General features: G+C 35.2%; 1 protein-coding gene across 2 annotated transcripts; it reads left to right on the top strand.

The window, feature by feature from the left end:
- Nucleotides 1-6,695, top strand: LOC133722998 (kinesin-like protein KIN-14R). 2 transcript variants are annotated; one of them, XM_062149842.1, is made up of 19 exons: nucleotides 1-349; nucleotides 724-1,022; nucleotides 1,107-1,278; nucleotides 1,389-1,459; nucleotides 1,553-1,736; nucleotides 2,173-2,282; nucleotides 2,370-2,469; nucleotides 2,574-2,660; nucleotides 2,749-2,925; nucleotides 3,109-3,385; nucleotides 3,482-3,643; nucleotides 3,767-3,982; nucleotides 4,077-4,114; nucleotides 4,321-4,484; nucleotides 4,579-4,830; nucleotides 4,912-4,983; nucleotides 5,122-5,196; nucleotides 5,291-5,359; nucleotides 5,975-6,695. In XM_062149842.1, the coding sequence occupies exons 1-19, from the start codon at nucleotides 175-177 to the stop codon at nucleotides 6,533-6,535; spliced, it is 3,261 nt and encodes a 1,086-aa protein (XP_062005826.1). In that variant the 5' UTR covers nucleotides 1-174; the 3' UTR covers nucleotides 6,536-6,695. The 2 variants fall into 2 exon arrangements, with proteins under 2 accessions (XP_062005826.1, XP_062005819.1); XM_062149835.1 differs by having other exon boundaries at nucleotides 2-349; nucleotides 721-1,022.
- The last annotated feature ends 9,750 nt before the right edge of the window (nucleotides 6,696-16,445 follow it).

Genomic DNA, 16,445 nt, shown 5'->3' with positions numbered 1-16,445 from the left:
TTCAAATTCCAAACACATACTCGCTCCCAAAATCTCAAACCCCATTTCAATTAATCCCATCTCCTTCTTCTTCTTCTTCTTCTTCTTCTTCATCCAAACCCCAAAAGAACTTCCTTTGCTCCAAGAACCGCTCTTTCCCCCACTCTCCCCAAGATTTCATCACTTCCCAATTTCATGGAACAGACCCAATTCGACCCCGCTTTCCAAGATTCCGAGCAGGCTCAACAGCCAAACCCAGATCTCAAAGATTCTTCAATGAATGAGGACGACGAGTCGTTGGTCGATTCGATGCTCTGCGACTCCGGTTCCAGACTAATCCCTACCGGATTTACAAGACCCAACTCCACATGTAAGTTTCCATCTCTCATTTTCTTGAATTGGATCTGGGTTTTACCTTTTGGATCACCCCAGTAAATATTAGGGCTTTTCAGCCCTAATTCAAGTGTAATTTGATTGATTGTAAAAATGGGAAATTTTCTTTTAGCCCTAATTCTTGCTAATCACTTCGTCAATGTATCAAAGGTTTCGGCTTTAATAGCAGAATTGCATGTCTTTTATGATTTTAGTTGGAATTTGATGGTCCAGACTGTTAAAAATTTTGTTAATGTGAAAATGGTTGAGGTGTGAGGAGTAGTAAATTTTGAATTGTTAATTGGGGGTAGTTTAGTGCTGAAGTGGTTTTGAATGAAATGGGGAGTCTAATTGTGGTGGATGTTGCAGCAGGTGAATATGTGATGTTTGTGAATGCTGGGACTGAGGATTTGTATGAATCAGACTCTGGTGTGACATTTCTGGGTGACAGTTATTTTGTGGGAGGGAATGTTTTAAGAACCAATGAACAGATAAGTGATGGTGGGGATTATCCATACATCTATCAATCGGCACGAGTAGGGAATTTCTGCTACCGCTTCAGTTATCTTCCTCCTGGGGACTACTATATCGATATTCATTTCACAGAAATTATTAACACGAATGGGCCTAAAGGAATGAGGGTGTTTAATGTGTTCATCCAGGAAGAGAAGGCAAGTCATTTAAGTGAAAAATCCTTGTTTTTGGATGAAACTAGTGAAACTAGGGACTGACACTTGTCTTGTTTTTTTCGGCAGGTCCTATCAGACTTTGATATCTTTGCTATTGTTGGGGCCAATAAGCCCTTGCAATTGGTGGATTCAAGGGTCTCAGTGAAGGAGGATGGAGTAGTTGTCATAAGATTCGAAGGGGTTATTGGAAGCCCACTAGTTAGTGGTATTGGCATCAGGAGACCACCAAGTGATTCAGGTACTCTTGCACATTTCATTTGCATGAATGGTTTTTTTTTTTTTTAGGGGGCATTTGAGTATATTTATATCAGAATTTTGAGCCTAGTGTCGGCTTATGTTTGATTGCAGTTCCAGGAAAGATTGTTGAACATCTAAAATGTAACCACTGTGATGCTGAAATAGAAGTGTCTTCAGCTCAGGTTAGGCACATTTTACATATAGGTTAAAGACTTTACAACTTTAAAGCTTAATGTTGTTCCTTATTTGGCAACTTAAAAACTTTGGGTTTACAGAAGAAACTAATGCAAAAGAAGTCTACTGCTAAATATGAGAAGAAGATACAAGAGCTTAATACTAGATGTGAGCTTAAGGCAAAAGAATGTTATGAAGCATGGATGTCCTTGACCGTAGCAAATGAACAGCTGGACAAGGTCAGGATGGAACTTGACAACACAGCATTCAAAAATCTATCTCAAGGTATGTTTATGCAAGCTTCCGCTTTTTATAGATAGTGTGTTTCTAGTGTCCTCCAGATCAAATCAATTGGGAATCTTTTAGCTAGCCTATTGGACGATTGTGAAAATTTAACATTACTTGTTAGGTTTAGTGATTAGCTACGTGGATACTACTGCATTCAGACTCAAGAGACGACAAATATTTTAGCTGTTCGCCCATTTTTATGGTCGTGTGAAGAGCTGAACCAACTATATTTTGCCACAAAATGAAAGAATAGAGCCGTAAAATAATGTAATTTTCATCAAATTAGTTGAACATTAGATGAAAGAGTAAAAACCATAGGGGCAGTCTTTGAATTAATACCAGAAACCATTTTAAACTGAACAAATGTTAACATTAAAACATAGATTTCACACTTATTATTGGACTTTCTAACATTTTTGTGTTTTCTCATTAGATCAAGCCATGCAGAAACAAGCTGAAGATATAAGGAATCTTTCTAGCAGGTACGAGCATGACAAGAAATACTGGGCAGCAGCAGTCAATGATTTGCAATTGAAAATCAAGGTATTGTATTGGACATTAATCAAGGCAATAACTTATAATTTATCCTGAGATTATTATTCTTACAACAGATTTCTGTTTCTTATGCAGCTGATGCAAAAGGAGCATCTGCTTCTTTCTCGTGAAGCACATGAATGTGCTGATTCAATTCCTGAATTGAACAACATGATTTCTGCAGTTCAAGGATTAGGTATGTTAGAATTACACTTAATTGTTTTTTCTTTTATTTGGTTTGTAAAGTTAGATGCAAATTGAGTTCTGGTTATTGTATGGACTCACATAATGATTGTACAGTTGCGGAGTGTGAAGAGCTTAAAGTGAAGTACAATGAAGAGCAAGCTAAAAGAAAGAAGCTCTTTAATGAGGTTCAGGAGGCCAAAGGTATGTGTCCTTTTCTGCTTAGTAGTGCAGTGTTTAACACAATTATTTTGACTAGTTTAAATAAAGAATTTTGTGCCTTAAAAACCAGGGAATATCAGGGTTTTTTGCCGCTGCCGCCCATTAAGTCAAGAGGAGATAACAGCTGGGTGTAAAGCAGTTGTAGACTTCGAGGCAGCAAAGGATGGATGTCTTGCCTTCCTAACAGGTGGCTCCACTAAAAAGTCGTTCAAATTCGATCGAGTTTACTCACCAAAAGATGATCAAGGTATGTCTATAATGTGTGGATATATATCATTGCCACCTTAACAGCATTTACATTGGTGAAGTCTATATTGAGCTAGAGTTTTTACTTTTGTCTATATGTGTGGATATATATCATTGCCACCTTAACAGCATTTATGTTGGTGAAGTCTGTACTGAGCCAGAGTTTTTCCTTTTATCTTGGCAGCTGATGTCTTTGTGGATGCTTCTCCAATGGTGATTTCAGTTCTAGATGGTTACAATGTTTGCATCTTTGCTTATGGGCAAACAGGGACAGGAAAGACATTCACAATGGAGGGCACTGAGAGGAATAGGGGAGTCAATTATAGGACGCTTGAGCAGTTGTTTGAAATTGCAAACGAAAGAAAGGAAACTTTTACATACAGCATATCCGTTAGCGTACTTGAAGTCTACAATGAGCAAATTAGGGACTTGTTAGATACTTCACCACAGTCAGCAAAGAAGTAAGATAAAATTGCTTAAAGGCAAAAAGATAATCAACTATGTGTTTTCTGTTTCACCTAGCAACATAAGCTTACAAAACTCTTCATGTATGCCAGGTTGGAGATAAAACAGGCTCCTGAAGGGCATCATCATGTTCCAGGCATAGTAGAAGCCAAAGTTGAAAGTATTAAGGAAGTGTGGAGGGTACTGCAAGCTGGAAGCAATGCTAGAGCTGTAGGAAGTAATAATGTTAATGAGCATAGCAGTCGTTCTCATTGGTACTGCACCCTTTTGATGTCTATAAATTCCTTTTTAGTATATGAGTTTTCTCCTTTCCATTTTCCATGTTCTTTATTATTACAATATTACCACCATAGTAAATGTTTTACTCATTTTATCAGCTTGCTTTGCATAATGGTAAAAGCGAAGAACGTGATAAATGGGGAGTGCACCAAGAGCAAGCTGTGGTTAGTGGATTTGGCTGGCAGTGAAAGGCTTGCAAAAACTGATGTACAAGGAGAACGACTAAAGGAAGCTCAAAATATCAACAGATCCCTTTCAGCTCTCGGAGATGTGATATCTGCTCTTGCAAATAAAAGTGGTCACATTCCATACAGGTCCACTATCTGTTCTACGAACTTAGCTCATTCCTCCACCAATATTCAGATTCTGTTTTTTCTTTTTGTAACCGTGCCTGCTGCTTGGTTTCAGGAACTCTAAGTTGACACATTTACTTCAAGATTCATTAGGTAAAATAAGGTTATCCTCTGTGTCTTGTTTTCTTTGTTCAAGAGTAAATATTGAGGCTTGGATTAGTTAGTTTTTATCTACTAGCTCAATTAGATCAATAATAATCATCTAACTTGGCTCTAAAGGAAGCTTAAACTCTGCTACTTTGTTTTGTTTTTCTTTTCTGCGACCTCTTTTATGAGATTGTTCTGTGCATCTGTTGCAGGAGGTGACTCTAAAACTTTGATGTTTGTGCAAATAAGCCCTTCAGACCAAGATTTGGGTGAGACTATGAGTTCCTTAAACTTTGCAACACGGGTTCGAGGAATTGAGTTGGGTCCTGTCAGGAAGCAAGTTGACACAAGCGAGCTCCAGAAAACAAAACTCATGGTTGGTAATAACATTTTCAGTTCAGTCTTTATTTTGTTATTACATTTACACTACTTATTTTTCTTATTAAGCATTTTTACTTTCATTTAAACAGCTTGAAAGAGCTAGGCAGGAAGCAAGATCCAAAGATGAATCTCTAAGGAAGCTAGAAGAGAGCTTTCAAAACATGGAGAGCAAGAACAAAGGAAAAGACCAAATTTACAAAAGTCAACAAGAAAAGATTAAAGATCTTGAAGGGAAGCTTGAGTTGAAGACAGCCTTGCATAGCCAGTTAGAGAAGCAAGTTTCACAACTTTCCGATAGATTAAGGGGGAAAGAAGAAACCTGCAGCTGTCTCAAACAAAAGGTTGCTCTCTACCTGAAATATTTTGAATTCTATGTTTTTTTTTTTTTCTACTAATGCTGACAGGAACTCCATCTTATGAAGGTTGAACAGTTGGAGGCTGATCTAAGACAACAACAGAAGTCAGAGTCAGAATCTGCAAATTTGCGACAAAAGGTTACCGTGCCAAACTTAGACCCATTGGTTTTTTCCATTTTCAACTTTCTTTTACAAGCCTAAGATACTTTTTATTTGTTTCTAGAACTTTCCAAAGCTAAGAGGTTAACTATTATTCTATTTACTTTTAATAAGCAGATTAAGGATCTTGAAAGCAAGCTAAAGGAGCAAATGCAAGAATCTGAGTTCATTTCTACCACTTTACATAATAAGGTTGTTAAAGAGAAGAGGCATCTCGTGTACATGTAAATAGTTGTATTTTGATAATAAATTCTGAGGTATATTATTTAATCTTCATTTTATGTAGGTGAAGGAACTGGAGATAAAATTGAAAGAGGAAGAACGAAAATCAGACCCTTCCACACTTCACCAGAAGGTACCAGAATTTCATTTCTGTTCATATTTCCATTGGTGAAAGCTACTTGGTCCAAATATTCTAAACGAAATCATACGATAGTCATCTAATATTGGTTGGTTTCATAATTTCTCCTTGTGGACAAAACTTCTTTGTTCTTTTTATTACAAAAGAGTCTTCTTTGAATGATTTTTGCTATGCAAAATTCATCAGCATCCTTGGCTGGTGTTTAGGATTTCCAAATTGTGAACCTGGTCCAAATATTCTAAATGAAATCATACGATAGTCATCTACTATTGGTTGGTTTCATAATTTCTCCTTGTGGACAAAACTTCTTTGTTCTTTTTAGAGTCTTCTTTGAATGATTTTTGCTATGCAAAATTCATCAGCATCCTTGGCTGGTGTTTAGGATTTCCAAATTGTGATTTACATTATCATTGTACTTCCACATTTGGTCTGATACTCAACTCGATTTTCATGACGTATTTGACTCTATCAAACAAAAACATTGTGTGAATCACTTGTCCTTTTGGCTCCTTCCTTTTCTATTAAGGTATACTAAAACGCACATCTTCTTTCTACAAATTCTATATCTGAGGGAGCAAGAGCTAATATTTATTTGACATGTTGTCATAGATTGAGGAGCTTGAAGATAAGTTGAGGGAGCAAGAGAAACAGTTACTTGAAGACAAGTTCAGGGTGGTGCAAGAGAAGCAGTTACTTGAAGACAAGTTGAGGGAGCAAGAGAAGCAGTTACTTGAAGACAAGTTGAGGGGGCAAGAGAACCAGTTGCAGTGTACTCAACTTTTTGCTGATGTAGTAAGGGTGACTCCTCATGAAGGAAAGACTCGCATAAGAGATGAAATAACGAATGATGTTGATCCTTCTATCTTAAGGGCTTCAAATTCACTAAACCGCCGGATGAGTCAAGGGTCCACATTACTAAGAGGACACGATTCTCTCCATGAGAAAAGAAGGAAAAGAGAGTTTAAAAGTGGTGAGACGGAGAACTTCCACAGGCTGTCGACTTCTTTATATGACAACAAATCTAGGAAATCTGATCCTCCTAAGATTGCAAGAATCACAAGACCATCAAAGCCAGTTACTGCTACTCAAGGTCCCTTGATTCACAAAAAGATTAACAGAGATCAGGTTCAAGTCAAGGAGAGGGATAATAAGAAGAAAATCTGGTCATGATAGTGTGCTGCACATTTCCTTTTTATTAATATGTAGTTACGCACAAGTTACGCATGCACAAATATAGTACCTTGTGCTGCATATTAATATGTTTTCAAAATGTATTCTTATATATCGTGCTACCAGAAATTCATTCATTGCTTATGAAATTACTTCAGTTCTTAATCGATGCTTTTCATCCTAACTTTTGTTATTGGATTTCTTTAGTTTTGTTGCCACAATCAACACTGCTCAAGGAAACCAGATACATACAGCAAGACGCTAATAATTAAAAACTTGGAAGCTTGCTCAACTTGCTATTGTTAATCTAAAAACAGACATTGGTACAATGACTACAGTCCATCTTAGAGTAGGTGTTATGTGGGATTTATAATTCCCTGGGAGACAAGCTACAATGTAGAGTTAACATCTTGTTTTAGGCTTGCGGCTTTTGTTGCTAGCTTGCAACCGCTTTGGGGGGCAGGCTAAAACCCAGTTTGTCTGCTACAAGCCTATGTGTAGTGGTGAAGCAGAGCAGCTCTTAAATTCGATTGAATTTGAGCCACCGGCTATGTACTGTCATTTTCTGCTTAGCCAACCTGAGTGATGGGATTGATTAGCAACATGCATTCATACTGTACCTGCTACTCGTATTTGTGAATAGTATTGAAATTAATAACGAAGTTCGTACTGTAAGAGTTCAGTTGCTTTCAACTTATTGATGGAGTTTAAAGTTTTTTACTGCACATGATACAATAATGCATGACGAAATTAAACATGGAAGAGTACTAGCTGTAGTACTGCCTGTCTCCTATGGTATATCTATAAAGATCAATTATTCATAATTTCATATCCCCCACTTCTATTCTCAACTTTGCAATTTTAAGTGGCATTGATACAGCAGGGTCTGAGCCAGTAGGGGTAATCATGGGCCGGGTTAGGGCCGGCCCTACCCTAAATTTTAGGGCTTAGGGTCGGGCCAGGTAGGGTAGGGCCGGGGCTTAAATATGCTAACCCTTACCCGCCCGAAAGGCCCGAGCCACTAGGGTCGAAAGGGCCGGGTCGGGCCGGCTTTCCGAATAGGGCCAAATAGAGCCGAAATGGGTCTAAAAGGGCCTTAATTTGTTTAACAAAAAGAAATATATTATTTTTATTTTTTATCTCAAAATGTGGCTAAATGGTTATATAGGCAATACAAGACTCATTGTTTTTTGTTGATCATATTTTATATATATATATATATATATATATATATATATATTGGAATTAGCTTATAAGTTATAACATTTATAAATATTAGTTAAGATGGTTATATTCAATTAACTATCTCTCTAAATCTCCCAAAATTAATTGTTGTTTAACAAAGGAAACAAAAATTAAAGAAAATAAAGCTTAGGAAATCAATTACAAAAAGGGCAATGATATAGGGCCTCAATGAGGCCTAAGATTTGTGGCATCAATCCTAGGTGTCAAGTCATGTCACCTATACACCTTTTTTTTTGATCGGGTTAGTTGTTAGTAACTCACACACCCATGCAGTGGTATCCCAGCACCAGGACACCTGCACCGACATTGCGGCGAAAGCCTGGCAAAGCCAGACTAATCCACTGCACCGCAGACGCACGAACCCAAAGAGTCCCTCAAATCTGCTGGCCACGGGATGGAGCTGGGATTCGAACGCTAGACCTGGGAGTTCCAGACTAGGCCATTCGACCAACACACCACACCACGTGGTTATGTCACCTATACACCTAGAAGAGATTATTTTGCACTCGCCAAAGCGAAAATGAGAATGTCAAACTAACTCTTAGTGGTCAATATTATTTAAAAAAATTAATGTTTTATTATGCGTTTATTCACTTGATAGAATTTCACAATGCACCGGATGAGACAACATACGAACTCAATTTATTAAAAACTAAAATAAAAGACATAAGCACCAAAAACTAGCTTTTTGACACCAAACTTTCTTGCTATATAGATATTGATGATATCCTTTCAAGTCTAAACCTAACATTATAACGCCTCAATTGGGTATTCTCTAAACGGTTAACGTCCGCTAGAAGAGTTTATTTTGCACCTGTCAGTGCGAAAACTAGAATGTCAAATTGACTCTTAGTGGTCAATATTATTTCAAGAGATTCATGTCTTATTATGCACTCATTCACTTGATAAAATTTCACAATACACGAGATGAGATAATATGCGAATCTTAATTTATTAAAAACTACCTCGCTTCGATTCTCTCATGGAATCCCCAAATTTTCAGAACCAAGCAGCCTCCTTGAGCTCACCTGAGAGCAGCTACTTGACAAGTCAAATGAGAAGGGTTTCCAACACTGGAGATTTACAAGTCAGTATCACAATTCACAATTTTACTTCACTCCTCTGTGTTTACTCTGTTTCGTTTCACCAAATACTAACAACATCCACTGTTTCGTTTTTCAGAATTTCAAAACTGCTCGTAATCCTCGAGAGAGCTCGGCCATGGAGGAAGCTGGGAGCTTCAAGATGGGGAAGTACAGTGCAGAGGAGAGAAAAGAGAGGATTTCAAAGTACAGAGCTAAGAGATCACAGAGAAACTTCAACAAGACTATCAAGGTATGCTTTTTTCATGTCATGTCATTCTTGAATAAAAAGACTATCTTATCCTTTCAAAATCTAATAGCTCTAAATTATTTTAGTTTTCTTCTAGAAAAAAAATATTATTTTATTTTTTTCTTTTTCTTTTTTTATTATATATATAATTAGTCTAAATATATATATATATATATATGTTGTTGAATATATAACGGCTCTAAATTATTTTGACTTTCTTCTAAAAAAAATATTGTTTGGGTTTTTTTCCTTTCTTTCTTTTTCATTATTTTGGATTTTTTTTCATTATACATATTCAAAAAAAAGTATGGGTATATAACTATATATATATATATATATATATATATATAATATCGTAATTATAATCCATGAAATCTGGTAAATTGAAGTAATATTTAAATCTTTTAATAAATAAATTTAATAAAATTCATGGAAGATTAGTTACCTTACATTAACAAATTAATTTGAAAAGTCAAAAATTAAATTGGATTCACAAAAATGGAAAGAAAATGTATTTAAATCGTAATTTTAACTCATAAAATCTGGTGATTGAAAACCTAGATATCTGAAAAGAAATTGCTTAATATGGAATACAATATATTGCACATGAGGAAATTAATTTTTGAAAGTATACTTGTTTTGTTGATCCCAAATTTTTCAATAGACAATAATGATTTTTAAATGTGAATGATAGCTTCTATTTTAGTGTAAATATGTCATTAGAAAAAGTTCCCAGTGAACTCTACTTGTTCATTATTAGCTACTTAGTACTTTTTTGTTCGTATAAGACATGTTAGTACTTAGCTGACTTTCAATTTCAATGTGAATGATATATGGCTTCAATTTTAGTGTGAATATGTTATTAGGGAAAGATTCCCCATTGAACTTTACTATTGGCTACTTAGTACTTACTTGTTCGTGCAAGACACACTAGCTTATTTTAAGTTTCAATGGATGATGACTTCTATTTTAGTGTGAATATGCCATTCGGGAAAGGTCTCCAGTAAACTTTACTGGCTCATTATTAGCTACTTAGTACTTATTGTTCGTGTAAGACATGCTAGCTAACTTTAAATTTCGGTGTGGATGATGATCGACTTCTATTTTATTGTAATTATGTCATTAGGAAAAGATCCCCAGTGAACTTTACTAGCTCATTATTGGCTACTTAGTACTTATTTGTTACTGTAAGACAATGTGGATAATGACTTCTATTTTAATGTAATTATGCCATTAGGAAAAGATCCTCAGTAAACTTACTAGCTCATCATTGGCTACTTAATACTTACTTGTTCGTGCAACACATGTTAGCTCTTTCAGTTTCAGTAGATGATGGCTTCTATTTAAGTGTGAATATGCCATTAGGTAAAGGTCTCCAATGAACTCTACTAGCTCATCATTGGCTACTTAATACTTACTTGTTCGTGCAAGACATGTAAGTTCTTTCAGTTTCAGTAGATGATGGCTTCTAGGTAAAGGTCTCCAGTGAACTCTACTAGCTCATCATTGGCTACTCAGTACTTATTTGTTACTGTAAGACATGTTAATTAGCTGACTTTAAATTTCAGTGTGGATGATCATTTCTATTTCAGTGTAAATATGCCATTAGGGAAAAGTCCCCAGTAAACTTTACTGGCTCATTATTAGCTACTTATTACTTATTTGTTCGTGTAAGACATGTTAGCTGACTTTAATGTTAATGTGGAAGATGACTTCTATTTTACACCTTCCTTAATTGCACTTTTTCTTTGATTATTGCTGTGTTATACACCTATTGTTCATTGATTTTCTACATAGTATTAATAACATTATGATTGTTTTTTCATGTAAAAATAAACGAACAGTTGTATTAATAAAGTCTCACTTGACCTTTAAGGAACACTTCCTAATGTTGCGTTTGGATGAGACAATATTAAATTATCGAGAAATTTTGAAATGATGGAATCTAGAATCTTATTATTCGATCAATTTATTAATGATATTTTCTTACCTCTTCAATTACCGGATTTCATAGGTTTTAATTACGATTTCAATACATTTTCTTTCCATTTTTGTGGATCCAATTTAATTTTTTACTTTTCTAATTAACTTGTTTTTTTTTTTAAATAAGGGCCAGTACGACTGCCCTCAAGCCTTTACCATTAATGAAATCATAGAATACGCACTAATAGTCTAATTAACTTGTTAGTGTAAGGTAAACTAATAATCTTCCATTAATTTTATTAAATTCATTTATTAAAAGAGTTGAATATTACTTCAATTTACCAAATTTGATGGGTTATAATTAAGATATTAATATATTTTCTTTCCATTTTTGTGGAATCAATTTTAAATTTGACTTTTTTTTAATCAATTTTTTTTTTAATTTTGTGGGTTAGAATTATGACATTAATATATATATATATATATATATATATATATATATATACAGATCCTATCCAGAGTGAGGCCTCGTTCTGAAATTAAAGTGCGAGGTTGGAGTTTAGGGTCACTTTTCGGTCGCATATCCACATCTCGACCGTTCAGTTTTTAGGTACTAATATATAGATCATCTTTGCAAAATTTCAGCTAAATTGATAGTCGTTAAGGCATTGATAACTGCCTTCAAGCTAGTACGGTTCAGGTTTGACAGATTCAGTTCATCCATTGGTTTAAGCGAGTTAGATACCTTAGAGATCAGCAATTTGGCTGAAATTTTGCAGAGATGATCTATATATCAGTATCTAAAAACTAAACGGTCGAGATGTGGATATGCGACCGAAAAGTGACCCTAAACTCCAACCTCGCACTTTAATTTCACAGCGAGGCCTCGCTCTGGATAGGATCTGTATATATATATATATATATACAGTCCGGCTACACTAAGGATGTCCTTAGTTTTTCTTAGGTACGAATTTCCGGTTTTCACCCACTTTCCGATCAAATTTTCACATCTTAACCGTTCAGTTTCTAGTTCCTAATGTATAGATCACCTCTGCAAAATTTCAGCCAAATTGGTGATCATTGAGGCATCCAAAACTGCAAATTACAACAATGTAAACGAACGGTTCCGGTTCGACAGATTCGGTTTGTTCGTGTAAATTGCAGTTTTGGACGCTTTAACGATCACCAAATTGACTGAAATTTTGCAAAAGTGATCTATACATTAGGACCTAAAAACTGAACGGTTAAGATGTGAAAATGTGATCGGAAAGTGGGTGAAAACAGTAAATCCGTTCCATAAGAAAAACTAAGGACATCTTTACCTGAGAAAAATCCTATATATATATATATATATATATATATATTTATTTATACTATATTAATTCTACATCGAATATATATATAAATTTTTGTGTACGAATTATATATATATATATATATATATTTATATATATATATATATAATTATATATATAACGAAAAAAAGAAAAAAAACCAAAATAATATATTTTATTTTTAGATGAAAATCAAAATAATTTTGAGCCATTAGATTTTGGAAGGATAAGATTGTCTTTTTACTCAAGAATTACATGGCATGATTTGACAAATAGGTGATGTGTGTAGGTGACATGGCATGACACCTAGGATTGAGGCCACAAATCATTTTCCATTACAAAAAATAGATAAGTTGTATGTTATAGACTAAAGAGAAACATATTTAAAAAATAGAAAATTATTAGGCCTTAATTGGGCGGGCTTAAAGGGCCGGGTCGGGCTTGGCCCTAACGGGCTCAAACGGGCCGGGCTTCATGTGCATGACCCTTACCCTACCCTATTTGAGAAAGGGTAGGGCCGGCCCGCCCTAATGCAAGGGTCGGGTTGGGCTTCGGCCCTACGGGCCAGGCAGGTTTAGGACCAAAGGGCTAAATAATGAGGCAAGCAGGGACATTATGATTTTTACTCTCTGAAGGATGAAGGGTGAAGAAGCCCTAATGTGAGATTACTATTGCTTTGGTCTTTTGGAAGAAATTTGTCAGACATCTTGTTAGGATAATTCATCAATTATCTTGCTTTATTTGGTCTTTTTGAAGCAATTTGTCGAATATATTACCTTCATCTTGTCCAGACCATTCATTGACTATTTTGCTTTGGTCTCCATGCATGCCATGCCATTCACTCCTTGTACAACTTTACCTCATGTACTCTCTCAACACGTATCTAATTAATTTGCTTCAACTAAAGCGCACTCTTTCAAGCATTTTACCAAATATTACATAATTATATGGAGTTGTTAAATATGTTAAACATATATAATTTGAATCAGAACTATATGTAGGTATACACTGTAAATCCAACTTTGCTGTAGAACCAGCTAGGATTCGGCCAGTTCGGCTAGCTACAGTCTGGTTAAGAACTGCTGAAATTCCAAGTTTGAATCTCCATTGAAAAAAAAAAATCAAAAAAGAACTTCATAGGTCTCCTTTTTCTAATTCTTGTTACGTATTGTGGCCTATATATATGAGGTCCCAAAATACAGCGTATCATTCCATGTGGTTTGAGAAAATTAATGTTGGGTCTAAATTATTGTACGTCCATGCACAGAGTGAATTGCTACATACAGGTATGTGTTGTTTTATTTTATTTTCAGAAAAAGGAATTATTCCATTCTCTCAAGGAAAAGATAACCTTAGGATATGAACACTATCCAAAACGATTAACTAATCAACCAAACAATGAATGCAACCTCACAGTCTCAAAGAAACGTATAGACCTTTATTGTTCAATATGGTCTATTATGTTAAAGAATATTGAAATACTAAGCTCTTAGAAGAACTTGAACCTGAAAGCGTTATATCACCGAATATCAATTTTAAACTACAACAATATACATTTTGAATGAAACGATACAAGATAGACTAACATAGACCATCATATGCACTTTGCTTTGGAACAATTAATGCAATCAAAGCTAGCTGTACAAATTCTTTTTTGTGTGTGAAGTGGGAACTGATCGTAACGAACCTGTCTTGTGGAAGAAGCCACATGAAATTATGAGGGTGGCTTGGGTGAGCTACAGATCTCCTCTATTTTTCTGAAACCCTAGAAAACTGCCAAAGAGGGTGACGATCTTAAAGGCGATTTTAGGGGAGGTGGTGGTGGGTCACTGACTCAATCAGTATCCATCTCCATTGTCCACAGAGACACTAGACAACAAAGATTTCTTGCTGATCGAGAGGAGAACGTTACATATAGATTGTTTTGAATGATGACGTGTTTGATTTTCTTCATTGCCACGTACAATATCCGTAAGAGTTTTGCTTCTATGAGTCTCCTTTCTTAGTTCACATTATAGAACCCTAGCTAGCTAGCCGTTACACTTGAAATTGAAATAAATAAGACCCATATGCATTAATTGGTGCTAAAGCAAACCCATTTCCTATCTGATTTGATACGAGAATTTTGGGCGTCGATCAGCTCGGTCCAACAAATAATCAAAGATAGGTATATAGAGTAGGGGTGATGAGATTAGAGGAACCAATTTTACTAGTTAGTCCGAAATTATATTTGAAACATTATGTGAATCATGCAGTACGTTTTGTCCTCAAATTTTGAACTACGTACATATCTTAGAGAATACGATCGGGTCAGTGGAGCCTAGTTTTTTTTGTTTAGCGCAAACAACATGTCGAGCTGATGAGGTTTTCTGAGACTAAAACCAACAACTACAACGACACATACACCGGCCAGTTACTGACAATTCAAGTCATCAAGAATCCGTTCGGCCGAATTGCTGTTAGGACTAGGTGCTGAAAAATTAGTGTTAATTACTAATTAATAACAGAAATTCGTTAATTTAATACTAATTTTTCAGCACTTAATCCTAACAGTTGCTATGTTGGACCTTGAGACTATGGTCAGGAGACATTTGTCTCATGTCGGTAGAATATATAATACGTGCATTGCTACTGAAATTAAGAAACATTTTGTCCAAATTCTCAAAGGATTAGGCAAGAGACAAAAGAGGAAGGTACTTGGTCTTCATTCCCCAGTCAAAAAGTTAACCACCATCAAGCCTAAAAGAGGTAAACTTTTGTGATCTATGTAATCATGATGCTAATATATTTTACCCCTTAGAAATAACGTGCGCGCAGTTGAATAAAGAAGAAGAAAATGTGTCTATCTAGATAGCTAGGGTTTACTTATTATAATAAACATGACAGTCGTGCTCGATCATCTTTATTTGTATATATGACTGATTTGATAGATGGTTCACAGGCTAATTAAGTGGATGGTAGGGGCATGGCTGGGCGAGTAGGATAAAGTTCTCGAGGATGAAGAGCATGGGATGGTTCCTCATCAACAAGTAGTCATGAGCTTCTTGCAGCTTAGCTTAGCTTATGAGCTAGGTTGTAAAACGACCTTTGAAACAATGACACACACACACATATATACATACATATATATATATGCGGCATCTATATATAACGCACCATCTCAGTCGATGGAAACAAAAGGTTGTCTCAGTCCTTCACGTTAATCACGCAACTTCATGTCTTCCGTTTCTGAGCCACAACACTCATCTATCCTTTGTTTGTCTCCCTAAAGCCAAATAAATTAAGAATTGAACAATACACTATAAGAGGATAGATCCTGATTGATTGATGAACAATCCTTCTTCCAAAAAGAGAATAATAACATAATGTTTTGTGTAATTTTTGTCGGACACTGTTTTTTTTACAGTATATTGTTAGTTTGATAAACATTATATTGGTTCTTACTTTAATTATTCGTGCTTAAATTTTTTTGGGATAATATTTTTCTAACAAATATTCGTTGATAAATCCTTTCTAGTATGCAGTTCAATGATCATAAGGATTTATTTATTTTATTCCTATGCAATATTGATTCTTCTTGTGAAGAATCAACTAAATCAAAAATAGTGTAGCTATTTGATTTCAGCTTTAATAATTGAACAGATTTCGATATAAATTTAGGCAGAATTTTACAAAAATAACATCTTTGAATGTGAAAAATTAATGATTTTGATTATTGAATTGAATGCCCGAAAAAAGGAGGCTAAAATCACTTTGGTGGACGTCTGCCTCATGGTGAAATATACAACAACATCATTTGAACGACTCTTAGTGCAAATCAACTGTTAGTGCAAACCCCATCTATTCATTCATAAACTTATACCAAGCTATTGAGTAACTAGCTAACATTCTGAATTTTCAAATGTTATATCTATTATTTGATCGGATCTAATAACTAAAAAAATCTTAAAACATAACGATTAATAAACTCTCTCAAAGTATGATACTCTAGAATCATGATAGAAACACACACACATATATAAATGATTGCTACGCTTTTGAAGCTGTTTATAGCTTTATTGAACGCATGTGTGTAC

This window comes from Rosa rugosa, chromosome 1, assembly GCF_958449725.1.
Source record: "Rosa rugosa chromosome 1, drRosRugo1.1, whole genome shotgun sequence".
Lineage (NCBI taxonomy): Eukaryota > Viridiplantae > Streptophyta > Magnoliopsida > Rosales > Rosaceae > Rosa > Rosa rugosa.
Note: the sequence above shows the minus strand (reverse complement) of the source record. Positions and strands in the feature narration are given on the sequence as shown.